The sequence below is a fragment of the Anser cygnoides genome, chromosome 7 (assembly GCF_040182565.1).
Source record: "Anser cygnoides isolate HZ-2024a breed goose chromosome 7, Taihu_goose_T2T_genome, whole genome shotgun sequence".
NCBI lineage: Eukaryota > Metazoa > Chordata > Aves > Anseriformes > Anatidae > Anser > Anser cygnoides.
Window position 1 is genome coordinate 8,582,513 of NC_089879.1, and position 14,925 is coordinate 8,597,437.

The 14,925-nt window shown below is 40.9% G+C and overlaps 1 protein-coding gene across 1 annotated transcript in view; it reads right to left on the reverse strand.

Moving 5' to 3' along the window:
• Positions 1-1,884: 1,884 nt before the first annotated feature.
• Positions 1,885-14,925, reverse strand: part of TRUB1 (TruB pseudouridine synthase family member 1) — a 30,646-nt gene continuing 17,605 nt past the window's right edge. Inside the window, 6 exon segments of the mRNA XM_048060576.2 lie at positions 1,885-2,429; positions 3,794-3,850; positions 4,987-5,126; positions 6,405-6,430; positions 6,432-6,478; positions 11,922-12,003. Of these exon segments, the coding sequence (XP_047916533.1) occupies positions 2,215-2,429; positions 3,794-3,850; positions 4,987-5,126; positions 6,405-6,430; positions 6,432-6,478; positions 11,922-12,003 (567 nt within the window). The 3' untranslated portion in view covers positions 1,885-2,214.

The following is a 14,925-nucleotide window of genomic DNA, read 5'->3' on the forward strand; positions in this document are numbered from 1 at the left end:
AAGAAGTAGACTAATAGGATAATATCTACTGGCTATTTGTAAAAGTTCAGAAGGATAAATACAGAAAACGAGAAGTTATTCAATCTAGAAGACCACAGGGATATGGACAATAAGAGAAGGTGTGTTTCAATCAAAGACTTGGATCATCCAACATAATAAGTACATGGGAAAATAAAGTTTTCTGCTTTACTTCATTTCTTTAGAAAATAATCTTTCTTCTCTGTTCCTATCCAAAGTACCAAAAAGTACTCCTAAAAGAAACTAAAATCTCCCACTGTTCTCTTACAACACTTTTCTTCCATCTCCTAAATCACAATTTCTCAAAACAGTTACTTCATCCAGTCTGCATTTCCCTTAAGTTTTTGTAAGAATATATATAAAAGAAGAAAATCGTCTGTTTGCTGAACAATAAAATACAAACTCTATCCTCCCACAAAAAAAGAGGGGGAGGGCTTCATTAATCTTGCATATACTTCAGTTTCTTATTTTATAGAAAACAAATAAAAAATACAGCCGTCTGGAAAGGCATCCTGCAGTAAGAAACTTCGGGATATTTATTTCTTTTCTGAAGCTGAAAGCAAAGTTGGAACTTGATCATTTCACATAATACCAGCACACAGAGCAAGCTGCTTTATGTAAGGTGCAGATAAAGACATAAAATGCAGGGTGTGGAGATTCTAACTGGGAACAAAATGCAACTTCTTTCCAATAGATGTAATTAGCTAGCAAGATAACTTACCATGGAAAGGAGCAAGGCAATTAACACAGAGTCATTAAATCAAATTTTCATGTCTTTGTAAAAGATACACCCAACAAGATCTAACCACAGCCTGTTGGCTTCACAGCATTGAGTCACTCAGAGTAAGAGAATCGAGTCTCTGTACTCCAGAACTACAAACTGGAGGCGTAGGAGTGGTACAAAGCCACAGCAGCCCACCTGTCCAGCAGCAGCGTAGAACAGCAGCCAGTCCATTCCTCTTTGATGGCATTCCAGTGACACTTTCGAACGCAGGGCTTTCTCTCAGATATTACTCACATCTTTAAACTATTCCTCTTGTTCCACGTTATGACAAGAGGGAAGTAGACCTGCTACTAACTTGTTGATTGGGGACACATATGGTAGTCCTCCTAGTCCATTACACAGAGGGAAACCACTAGGGTGCTTTTTAGCACTCTCAAACACCACTGTCTTTTAACCATTTTGGAAACCTCAAGGGAAGCAGTGGTGAGAAATAACCAGTGCAATCAGATTCTGTTGAACAAATGAACTGCAGAACAGGCCCTCACTGCCCCACAGAGCTAAAATGGTTTCAACAAAGATGGTTGGGGTGGTGGGTCCCACTGTTGCCCACCCAGCTTCTGGTCTGCAGCAAACCAGTCAGACCCCAGAAGCACTGCAGCACCTGATCCACAGGAGACAGCTCAAGCAATACAAGCAACACACAGTAGAAGTAAATTCCACAAGCCCGACGAGGACATAACAGGTAGCTACACTTTAAATGATAGACCGTCACCAATTAGGACATCATACCAGAACAGGATATACACACCTGTAATGAGGACCACATCTTTCATAGCACTAGTTACCAGTTACTTTTATGGACTCTTTAAACTTGTAAACTACTTACTCTGCTATATCAGACCTAACCTAAAACATCGGCATCTAGGTTTAATGCATGCTGGGTAACATTTGACTGAAAGAACAATCAGCATAGCAGAAACTGCAGGAAGTGGGCATTTCCTGAAATGGATTTCAAGAAAACAAATTGTCACTCCACATTCTTCTACCCTTTAAGCTATCAAAGTCTTATCACCATGGTATTTCAGCATTCGATTAGCAGCTGTAAAGGAGGAAAAAAGAAAAAGATTTTTCTTTGGACCACATTTAGCAAATCCTAAGGACATATATTTTTTTTATTGAGGAATTATTAACAACTGCTATATTACACCCCATAGGTTTTTTAAAAGTTTATGAAGACTTGACATCAGTGACAGACCAATTTACAGCATGTTACAAGGGAAATAAACAGATCAGAAAACAGCAAGCACTGGATATTTTCAGTGAACGTTCTAGCCCCAGGAAACAAAAGAACCATTTTTCTTGCACTGCAGTTTGTCCCAATACAGACCTGTAAATTTACACAAAAGGCAAGACAATCCCAATCCAATCTTAAAATGTCTCAATCATTCAGTCTTTTTCCTTGACCTAACTTATCACTTATCTTCACAGCTCACAGCGGTTTCTCCAGGATGCTCCGTCTTAAATTTTTTATGAGATGGTTCTCCTGGGAGAAGAGACATGCAATGCTCTAAAGATCGCGCAATTTCATCAATTGTCCATTTGTCTTCATGAAGTGCATGCTCCTCTAGCGTAAATGGCCCGTGTTTGGTTCGGGTCAGCTCTTGCATGCTGGCACAGGTAGAGAGTTCTATAGTACAGGAGAAAAGAGACTTTAGAAGAAGTGCATGGTCAAATTTAACTATTTGCAACTCGCTTAAAAAGTACTTGTATACGTAGCCTTCTACATTATTCTGCTTAGTTTGAAAAGGCAGTTCATGAAGATTCAACACTCATTTACATCTTCTTAAGTCTGAGACAAGGAATTCCTTTGATTTCAACAGATCTCCACTGCAGTAAGAGTTCAAAATCTGACAGAAAGTTGTCAGGAGGTTTTCCAGATTTAAATCAGAATGATGAGAGAGAAATAATGACATAAAATAAAAGCAGAACATTCTTTATTCAAGTGACTTAGAAGACCATGTGCTATTTTCCATGTTTTGGAAAAGCATTTGTCCGTGCTTTTCAACATTTTTATCCTGTGCCACTCATCAGGATAATACAAAATAAGGAAAAATTCAAAATATAAACAAATGCTATGATGGGTTAAATACAAGTAGGACAGAATTACATAATGAGCGGTTACAAAAGACAACCCCTTTTGTTTGTCAGCAACTGGAACTGACTTGAAAGCGCACAGGTGTACTAAAATATTCTTGCCCATACTTGCAGATGCAGGAGGATTTTTACTGCATTTCATACTCTGAAAAAGGTCCAGCTGGGTAGAGACTTTATCTCGGTTTGTCTTTAAAGGACTGAACACAACCCAGTATGCTCAGAAGACTGCAATAGGAGAATCTCTGACTTGCCTAAGTACAAATAACAACACTGAAATTCATAGAGCTCTCCCACATCACTTGGTTTCTTGATCTGCAAATGTATCACTTAAAAAAAATGAAATGGACTATCTGTTCTCCATCATGCAGTTTGATAGATATACGGCACAAGACAAATAACCCTGTGGGAAAGCAACACCATTCACAGTAAAAGGAAAAGAGAAAGAAAACACTAGAAAAATCATCACAAATGAAGAAGTCTTTTCAGGAGATAGGGTTTATTATGTGCATGGTAATGTTCTGTGCAATCTGTTTTCAAAATGTGATGAATAACGTTTAAAAAGACAGTATCCTTCTTCTTCTCACCCTTAATCTGACTTAGCTTTAGCATATGGAGGAGAGAAAAAAAAATTCCCACCTTGCCTTGCATTTTCTTGCTCAGTGCTATTCCTTGCTCCATTTTTAGCCCCCAGCCCCCAGGGTCCTCCAGCAATTATTTAGCCCTTATTCCCTCATGCTCCCAAGGAAAATACCCTAGTATATAAAAGCAAGTGATAGCAGTACCAATCTGCAAAATAGCACATAAGTCTGGTGGCCGGAGATATAAAAAATGGCAAGATTTTTCTATAAACAGACACTTTCATTCCTTACACCATCACTTTTTTTTTTTCATGCCTACCTTTGCCAATGTCACTGACCAGGCTCCTGACATAAAAGCCACCGCCGCATTCAACATCTGGAATGTTAATAATGACATGGTAAACTGCCAGTACAATGTGAAATCTACTTTACATGGAGACCATGCTCCCAAACAAATGTAAAAATGCACTAAGCAAACAACCCAGTGATAAAATATTTATAGGATGCAACATCAATTATTCATCCTGTAACATATGTGCGGGTGAGATTGCTAAACCAAGACAGGAGGGAAGGCAAATACAATGGCAACCGAACTAACTCACTAGAAATTAAGTACTTGCTGTGGTACGTTAAAAAATGCTTCAGTTTTATTCATTTTAAAGGTTTCAGATGGTTGTTTTGTATTCCTAATGATGAAACCAAATTATTTCAAGAATAGCCTAAACTGACTATCAATGTTTTTTTTAAGATACTGCACATGAGCAGCTCCAATAAAAGCTGCTGACATTTTAAAATTCACCTTTAACTTTCCCTGCTCTCTCAACCCTTCCCTTCCCCCTCTGCCAGTGATCAGCTGCTTGTCACCCAGACATAAAGTAAGGCCCGAAGTACCAGAGCACCGAGTTCTGTGGTTCATACCTGCTCATCATATAACATCCGGCCCATCAGAGGACTACAGGTCAACCAGGTAGTTCCTCAATGCAAATGATTATCCAACCCTCACCTGCATCAAATATTTACAACAGTATCTTTGGTTCATTTATTAAGGTGCTTCTTAATGTACTACCCACACTTTTTTATGTATGACAGAAGGGTAAGATCCTGTCTCTGCAACCTAGAAAGAGGTCTGACAGTAACTGATGGTGGCCCTTGATGAACTGAGATGCCAGCAGTCTGGGCACTGGGGCAAAGGAATGAGTCAGGTGAAGTAAGGAGACCTGAGAAAGGAGTAGTGAGCTGGAGGCTGCGAAATCATGGACAGATGCAAGTAATCTCCTGGCCAGCCTCTCAGAATTTTCCCTCACAGAAAAGATTACATATAATCAGCTTAACTTAAACCCAAAATATGGTGCTTTTACTGCAAAGTGAAAGTCTGTGCACATAGGCTCACACTAAAATAAGTAGCTGAGGGAAATGAAACCCATTTCAATATCTTAGTCTCATTCTGAGTGTAAATAAGCACTAACAAACAAACTTGGAGCATCACTCTATACAATAATCTTTGGCCTTTACCCAGTGTGAACAGTGGTGGCTGGAACTGTTGGAGAGAGAGGCTGTATACTCTTACTGGCCGAGCTGGCTTTGCTTCAACTGCTTCTCCTCTCTTCACCAGAGTTGATAGCCTTTCTCCGTCCTTCTTCAAAGCAGAATAGCTGATCAGATAGAGCACGAAAATGTGTTACACTGTTGTAACAGAACAAGCTTCCCATCCTCCAGATTCTGTTAATATTGTACAACAGCATACATTTTACCCTTCTAATCCTCTCCAAATGCTCACATACAAAAAAATAAAACCTAGCAAGTGCTTCTGAAATCTCCCGGACACAGAATAATCTCCTTCACCAGTAGCTACGTAAACTGGAAAACAAGAGGCGGTCCTCAATTTACCTCTTGCTGCACGGATTTAAAAGTGTTTCATCACTTAATTTGTAGTTTATGAAAAATAAGGGTTTCTACAAAGGGTACAATACCTGCAGCAGCCTCTAACATTCTGCCCCTCAGAAGGCTGCAGGACACGCTCTGTTTCAGTACTGTGGTGGGGTGAGCACTGGGCATAGCTCGGGCAATGCCTGTAATTCTGCCTTGCACCTTTACTCTACTGAGACCAGGGTCTTCCCTGAACAGCAGCTGCCAAGCTACAGAGCCTTGTTCCAGGGTGTTTAGGACCACTGTGGAATTTAACAGAAAATAAATAAAGAATTCAGTGATAACATGAAACTTCATCAAAGTTCCAACTCTGGCCCTGAAAAAAAGACTACTATAGAAAAATCAAGAAAGATCTTGCTCAAATTACCGGAGGGCAATTTGAAAAGGTCACACAACCAGAACACCTACTGAATGGCTGACCTTACAGGGCTCACAGCGGAACCACAGTAACCGATCCATTGCAAATGCAAAGGAAAGCATGTTAGCTTAAATCACCAGAAAAGCCATCTGTCACAAGCTAAGCACTTGCATATTGCCAGTTACCATGGCTCACCTGACTGGAAGAAATTTGTTAAGCTATGGAAGCTTAAATCACTAACAATTTATTCGTACTCTAAGTTTCCACAAAACTAATTTGCAGGCATTAAAGGTATTTCCGTGCTGATGTCATTAAGCCTCCCCCTGCCCCATAAATAAAATTAAAGTCTTGAGGCTTTCCCTTTTAATTGTAAGACAGGACAGAACAATCCAAGCCCTGCAAAAGCTGCTTAAGACTGCTACTCTATATTTACCAACAGAACAGGCTCCAGGTCACCATTTGTGCTTGATATTCAAATCAGCATGACCTGCAGTTCCAAATGTTAAACTCCTAGGTCTGCCTTGCTTCTACCCTCTTGCCACAACGCGTTCTTTTTTTTTTTTTATTTCTGACAGAACTGACTCCTGTTGGCAAGTCCTGACAGCTGAACACCGCTCCTGAGAGTTCTGAATGCTGTGGAACTTACAGCGGAGGAACCTGCATTATGTCCCCCTGTGAACTTCTGCAGCACATTTTCAAGATCTGTTTTTGTTACCTGGTCTGTAGAAAGAAAACAAGTATGTTAGCATCGGTTATTCACATGGCACCAATGGAACTGATCACGTTCTGCAAACGGATACAAAGAAGTGGTCCCTCTTGTCTGAATTTAGATTGGATGAAAAATGCCAAAGATAAAAAACAGAATGTAGGTAGGAGTGTGAATTATCACAAGAAGAATGGAACAAACAGTCCAAGGTGATTAAGACAGTCTGGACGCTTTCAGAAGGGCACAAGTCCCTACACACACAGTTCTGCTTTGCAACTTTTCCTCCCTCAGGACTACCAATTCATTTTTCTTGGAAACTAGGCAAAACTACAAAACTCGTCCTATTCTAATCTGTGTTAAAGGACTAAGAAGAATAAAATGCTCATCTAACATTGACAACTACTCTTAAAAGTACATAACTGTACTCACAGGAAAATTCCAGCAGGTTAGTAGTGAAAAAACTCTGCAATTTTTATTTTTTTTTTCCCAGTGAAGAAAGACTGTATCTGGAAAAACATACTAAATTCCTCCACCACACATCTAACCTGCAGATGCTCACAAAGGTATGGTTACACACTAAGTAAGGCAATCTTACTGAAGAAATCCTATAAAAGAAAGTAACTGCTTCACGAAATCTACTCTCTTGAGTACACCTACGTACCCCTCCCACTTTTGTTAGAAGGCTGTAACTGAAGTAGCTGGTTGCACTGGTCCTTTGAAATACTATTCGATAGGGATGACATTCATAATTAATTTGTTTAGAGTACAAAAGATCTGTAGGCAAAATGCCCTTCAGTAACTGTCTAGTCATGTGCCTCCTAAGTTATATTCTAGTGGTAGACTTGGCAGTGCTAGGCTAATGGATAGGCTCGATGATCTTGGAGGTCTTTTCCAACCTAAGTGATTCTGTAATTCTATGATATTAGAGGCACATGAAGTCAACAGCATCCTTGAGCATAAATAAAATTAAATTATTTATTGCCCCTTCATTATGTTTTGGAGAAGACCTGTGCTTTCAGCCTTTACAAAACAGCTGTACTTCATGCTGTAAGTAAAAAGGAAGAGTTTTCTTTCCTCTGCAACTTCTGAAGATGGCAATATGGCATCTCGTTTTGGCCAAGCACATTTTGCAGCCTTAGGAGCACATGCTGCCCACAAGAGTTATTAACTGCAAGGTTGCAAGGCACACGGGTCAGTCAGGGATACTGAGAGAGAACAATGCACCGCAGAACATACGGAAGGAATGACAAAATTGTTTGCACAGTAAGTCTGGATCATCTTCTGAAGAGGTTCTTACATGATTGTTTAAATCCGATAGCATTGCTGTAGTTTAGCAGTGCATCACATCAAGATTACACAGAAAAGTTAGCTTGACTCAACCCCATGCCTGTGATCCTGTCTGCCTTCTTGCAAAACCCAGGCTGTTTCAGGGTAGAATTTAGTATTTAATATCTAAGGAAAAAAAAAATCCCCATGTGAGGAATGATGCATTAAGCCATTAACAAAGCTGTGCAGTGTGTTATCAAAGTAAATATTTATAGATGAGTTTGCTAAGATACAGAATAAATCATATTTGTCTTCTGTGATGCATCATAGCACAATCTGGTCAGTATTAAATTCTGAAAATCTCAAAACATGCTTTTTTTTTTTTTCTTTTTTTTTTCCTTCCAGCATGCACTGCCTTTGTGTTAATGGGCTGTACTGGATTCTTGCTCTTTCCTACAGCAAGCTGGTGCAGCTTTCGCCCAGCTCTCTGATGAAGAAGAATGCCCCATTAATCCAGTCCCAAACAAACACTTTCACTACGTCTAAATTGTATATTTGTCCCAGGCACCAGGCTGGACTCGTGTTTCCGCAGAGCACACAGCCCTTTGCTGCCGTTCAGCTCCCCCTGTCGCTGCACCCACCGTGCAGGACTGCGGCCCTGCCCAGCAGAACCATCTCCCTTCTGGCCCCCTGCCCACAGGTCTCCCTCCCCTGGCTGTGGGCTCGGGTTTAGTAGGTTAACAGCCTGTCTTGGCAGCGAGTTCAGAGCAGCATTTGCACGCAGCATTGCTCCATGAAGCAGGGAATATGAACAGGTTCATAAAGGCCACACAGTTTCAACTGCTCCAGAACGTTCTCTCCCCATTCTCCACTCCCTGAGAGTAAGCGGCAGAGAGGTTTCTGCAGGACTTATTTGTCACAGATCCCAATCACCCTTGCTACCAAGAACTAGCCCACTCTCTTCAGTAACCTAATTGCAAAAGCTAGGTTTTGCTAGAAGCTGGGCTTAAACTGCATCTCTCTGCCCTTTCAGGGACAGACTGCTGCCCTGTTTCACAATGATTCCAGTCTGGGCTGTCTAGGTTTGGCCCAAGGGATAACCGCATCCAAACCGCAGGAGTAAAGACAGCCCTAGCTTCGAACAAGATGACTGGAGCTGCTCTGTGTGCATGCTATTTGAAATACCTTTATTTCACACTGTTTTCTAAATTTCTTCGTAAGCCCTTAGACTGACAGTGGGTTCTGTGATGTCTGCACAGGCCGTGCTTCTTCCAGTGCGACCGCTCCCTACGATTCTACCAGCATCCCAAAGCACCCAAGACTTCTTGTCTTGAAGGCTTCTAAAAGCATTTAGAATAACGTTTTCATCAGAATAATGTTTTCAGCTTCTAACATGAACATTTTCAACACTCCTACTTCCGAACACTGATAACTGCTGACCCATTTTCCTGCTGTAATCATAAAGGAAGGTAAATGAGTTACCAAACCAAAAGGCGCCAGCTGTGCCACAACTTCAAAAAGCCTCCACTGAAGGGTGATCTTGCCCTGTGCTTGCCAACAAGTGATACCAGAACAGAACACAAGATCACAATAATTAACTGTGACAGTCCAAGGGAACTACAGCAAGTGGCCTCAGCTCAGTCTGGCAGCAAGTGTCTGCAAACAGACAAGCAGAACGCTGAAACGACTACATTTATTTATTTATTTATAAATTATTCAGGTAGCTCTATTAAACACATTTTAGCAGAATCAGCAGAAACCTGTAGAAAACCCTGAGAAATTCTGTTCTCCATGTCTGGATGCAGTCTCTGAGCAGCTGGGAGGAAGCGGGTTTCAGAATGCACATTCCTGTGCGTAGTTGCAGAAGGGCTGCAAGTGTTAATGTTCTTAGAAAGCTTCAGAGGAACATTAAATCCTCGGTGCTTCCAAAGTCAGCATCCAATAGCCTGGGAGCCGTACGAAGCCCTAAGTAAACCTCATGTGGAAATGCAAGTTCTTTCTCTGCTAAGAAAGAAATAAAAACTCTCGGAGGTTCAGGAGGGGTTAAACCCAAGCAGTTCTCTTCAACACATCCTTTGGTTGCGAGCAAGGGTAATTCACAACAGTTTGCTTTCCGAAGTACTGTCCAGAGACACCCTGAGGACTAAAACTTAACACTTTCTTACAGCAGGCAACTTTGTTCAGGCACTTTACTCTTGGGGTCCAGTGGAGTCATTCGGAGGAGTTTTAAACATCTTGCAGGCTGCTTTACTGCCCTCTCCCTGCATTAAGTCCCAGCCCCGGATTCTGCTGGTACTGCAGGATTTGTATTCCCTAGCAGATGCTCACCATCTCCCAGGATCCCTCTAGGTGTCAAGGAAAGCTGAAATTCGTTTCAAATACCTGCTGTGTATGTTCCTGGAGTAGCAATTAAGATTAGGAATCGGTATGCCACCCAGAAAGCCAAGCTGCTTTGGAAAAGGCACTGGTTAAGAATAGAAATACCTGCTTTATGGAAGATGAGGTAGGAAGAAAATACAAAATACGTAGGTAGCACGCAGAAAGAGAAGGAGTACATATTCTCTATTCCTTCTTTATGAAGAATTCAACTCTGATTTGCAGACATATTGAAAGTAACTAAGGCCAATTTGACAAGAAGCCCTTTCAGCAGTCAGCTTCAGCAAAAGGAAGCTTTGTCCCCTACCCAGTACTACACTGCCCCAGCAACGCCAATACTTCCCTTCATGAAACTGCATGATGAGATGGATCATGGGATTGATCTCAGTTTTAAAAGGATAAGCACCTCAAAAAAGTGGTTATTTTTAACCCAAATCAGTTCCCCAAGCTTACTTGCCATACAGTATAACAAAAACCTAAACCACCCTAACAGAGGAGGTGGTGCAGAGGTAGGAAACTACTGTCGCCAACGCTGTCAGTGGAAGAAATGCTCATGAAAACACTGTGAATTCTGTCTGCCATAAGCAATACACAATTAAAAAGCAAGACTAAAGTTTCATGAAAGTTATTTTTTAAATCAACTATGGGAATTTCATCTATTTGAAATGAACACTCAGTGCAGCCACAGCATTCCACATTGACAGGTATACAAAGACTAGGGAAGCGTCCACCAGCATCACCAAATGTTGGCTATTACCTCAAATACCACGCAGATGCTTAGTCCTTTAGAAGCTTAGAGAGAAACTTAGAGCTAGATCCTGAGGCAGAAGCAAATGAGTCAACATCTCTGACTAGCACTGCCTAGTAAATAACACAATTTAGAATGATCTATCGGGTTAAAGGTGGACAAGAAACTCATACTTGCCTACCTCGTGCAAAAAGAAAGACTACAAAAGAAAGGAGGCTGGGGGTGAGGAGTGGAATCCATGCTACCTTTTCATCATGCTATTAAAAAAAAAAAGATAATTTACTTCATGTGCTTATAACTAGGTACCACAAACAGTGTGGGACCGATACGAGTTGCTAAGCAACCAGTTACCTATTGCTTTTTTTTTCCCCAAGGTTGTGAAAGAACTAATGGTAAATGCATTTGGTGTGTCGCTGTTTAGTCCCGCTCTGTTTCTAAGACAGCCCAGGTAGTGTGAAATGTCCACTCCAACACAGTTGCAGTCAGGATTAAGCAGAAGCCCGAAACCCTTATACTATGCTCTGTGGTTCAGAACATTGCCTTTATTAGGACAGAAACTGCAAGCAAGAGCAAGATTTAGTAGGTGAATATATGCAGAGGGTAGTTTATGCCATCCCCATTTTTACACCGAGCAGTCTGTAGTTAACCAGACATCCTGGAGGGAAGATCTAAGTGCTTTATTCCTCCACTGGCCTTGAAGGGTGTTACTAAAAGAGCATTCGTGAGACTACACACTGTAAGATGAAAATTTTACTGGACACAGCATGCCATTTGTCAGCCTGTTAAAGATTTAAGATGACACAGTCCTGCCCAATTCTATTTTCACCCCCCTTACCTAGTGTCTGCTTTGTTTTTTTTCCTCAACAGAAATGAACACTTGCACTGGGCAGAATTGCATGAAGCTGGACTGAATTATTTCATCTTCAACTTCAGTGCTCGTATAATCTTAGTTTGATTTCACATTTAAATTTAATTCACAGAGTCTCAAACATCTTTTCCACTTTTCTCTGACAGAGACCATTTATGCCTTCAAATAACATCAAGCATATTGATTCATTTATGATTACCATAAGGTTTTTCTTCAGTTATTTTTCCTGTAGCATCCAACGTATCAGTAGCTTTGCCCAGTAGTCCAATGGCAGTGTACTTCTGGGAACAAAAAGAGAGAGATTAGTGAGTCAGGTCTTCCAGGTTTCCTTGTCTTCCTTTTTTTGTGAATTGGTTTTGGTTTTTAAATGACTTCAAAACAACAAGGACTCCAAATAAGACCAGGAAGAACACTAACTGTGAGTAAGACGAAGTAACAACGATAAGACAGGGAACTCAAAAGAAATTAAATCCTGCATTACATGGGCCTATGACTTTTAGAAACCCAAGGAAGAAGAAAGTAATCTGATTTTTCCTATAAATACATCAATACCATAAAGAAAATAGTGTTAAAAATCAAAGTCCCTGTGGGGTGTCATAAGTCACTGTTTAAGCAAGGCACACAGAGTACCTCTCATGCAGTTTTCCTGTTTCTTTACAATCTTAAAAACAAACAAACAAACCGAAACAAAACAACACAAAGAACTTGACTTGTGAAAGCAAAACACCCACTTCCAAAGCAAAGCATTACAACAGTTCAGCCGTGAAATGCAGTGACACACAATAGCCTACAGCTAGAGGAGCTGTGAACATCTGGAACTGGTGCAGACATTGTGACTAGCACATGGAGTGCAAGGCCACTGAGTGACATCTCCGCTTGTCATGGGATCGCAGGATATTTCCCTTTCAGGGTTTTTCCTTAAACAGTTATTGTCGAAAGAACTCTCCAGACTGTGCGTTTGTAGCTTGCAAGAAGGAATTAACCTGTTCCCAGGCCAGTGGCTCTCGTCTGTACTGTGTTTCACCTGTGTCCTCCATTTCCACACTTTCACCCCAGGTACGGCCAGGCTGTAGGAATAAGGCAGAACCTGCTGAAGCTGACAGAAAGCTTCCCATGAACCAGCTGCCCATGAGACTCACTCCGTACAACGAGTTTGGGTCAAGTTTGGAGATCTTTTCATACCTGAAGGTCTGTGCTTTGAACTACTGCCTATCCCCCTTCCTTACATTTCACTAAGCCCTATACCAAGCATTTCGATAGCCTAGAAGAGAACAATCAAGGCGTTCCACAAGCCTAACTCCCTGGTAAGGCTTCGATTAACTTCTTCCCAACTGAGTTAATAAAAATTTGAATCAGGTCCTGAAAAGATGCACCTTCCAGAAGCTGGTTGACCAAACTCTACTGGAATGCATCCAAGCACACATCAGCATTAACATTTTACTCTTCGATGCAATTCATCCTTTTTCATATGCTCGGAAAGAATAAACAAGCTCAAGTAATAACAGTGTAGGAATATAAATCACGCCTACAGAAAGGGACTACTAAGACCTGTCTTGATTTTGTTCTGTGTGACAACCTGCCACTTGAATGCATTTCTTCAAGCAACTGCCATGAAATGGGAACAGCAGAAATAGTTGGACAAAAGGCAGCGGAGTGCAAACTTTAATATAAAAATAGCCGTAGCCTTAATGTGGTAAGCAAACTTTTTTTTTTTTCCTGCAGTAATATGCTGCAAAATTAGGCATTAAAATTTTTTATTTTTATTTTTATTAAAGTTTACTTTCTTCTGGGAAACATGGAAAAGGAAAGGAAGGAATGGATGAAGGCTGCTCCACAATAAATATTTATATCAACTTCGCAGTACATCATCTGCTTTTAGGACCATAAAAGTGCTTGCTCTCAGAGACATTTAATGATCTAGTTCTTAACTTTTAATAGCACAGTTAGAAAGAGACACTATTCAGCAGTTATTTCTAGAGGTTAATAAAAAACGTGAGTAGATCTTAATTCTAGCAAGATGAATGATCCTAGCAGTTCAGTAAAACTTGAAATCTGAAAACTTCAAATCCCTCCACATCAGACTCTTCTAAATGGAAGTACTGATACTTCTTCAGTTTGAATGCAGTTCTTCCTCTTAATTCTGTTTTTGGCTATGCTGCTTCAGGCTGTCTGTTCTAATGACAAGCTTTATTTGACCTCCCTGCAAGGGAGAGAGAATATCATGTGTTCATATGTAAACACAAACTGTAGGAACTACACAATCCAGAGCTCAACACTTGACTTGCCCTTTAGTTTCTGCAAAAAGAACATAAAGCCATCTTTAAAAAGCCATCCCAAAAGAAAATCCTTAAAAATTGGTTACAAATTGCCATTCCTTAGAGAAGCCTTTAAAGAGGCACAAAAGCAGACTCAAGACAGAAACGCAATAATCCACCAAGAAGGCTATAACAGGGCAGCAAGAATTACAGTTGGTTTACAGATCGGTCTCTGAAGTGCCCTTGGATATCTACAATTATACATCATAATTCCTACTAGGCACTTTGTAGGGTTTACTTCCCCTTTTTAGTGTCCAGGACCCAGAGCTTGTAGAAGATGAGAGCCTCAATTTAACCTGTTGTTCCTCTTATTTTGTGTCAAAATTCAGCATTAACTCCCCTTAGCCTCTACCTCACACTGCCCTGGGAAGCGCCCAACGGATTGTGAGTCATTTAGTAAGTGTTTGGTGACCTGCCCTCACCTGTGTCGACAATCATTTCTTTCTTCCAGTTTTATAAAACATATCTGGCAACATTCTTCCTGTACTTAAAGTACAAATCACTGCAGAACACGGACAGCGACAGCTCACAACCACACTGATTGCAACCCACACAGCCAGCAACAACAGGAAAGCACGGTAGTAGGTATCTCAGGAAAAGCCCAACAGATCCAGACCATGACAGGAACATCCCAGTATGAGCAGTTCGTCAGAGAATGGTCTGCCAATTGACAGCCCCAACATCTCTGCCCCCTGCTTATATCAAGTGACCGAGACCCAAATCATTTAAAAACTGAAACCAGCACCTCAGCTTTCCTATGGGATCCTACGATGTGCAGGATGTAGGATGTGTAGGATCCTCCAAGTGTAGCACGTTGAAAGATGAAGCACTCCCAGCCACAACTTGCATGCACTGCAGCACTGTGCATTAATTTCAACTTCTGATGAT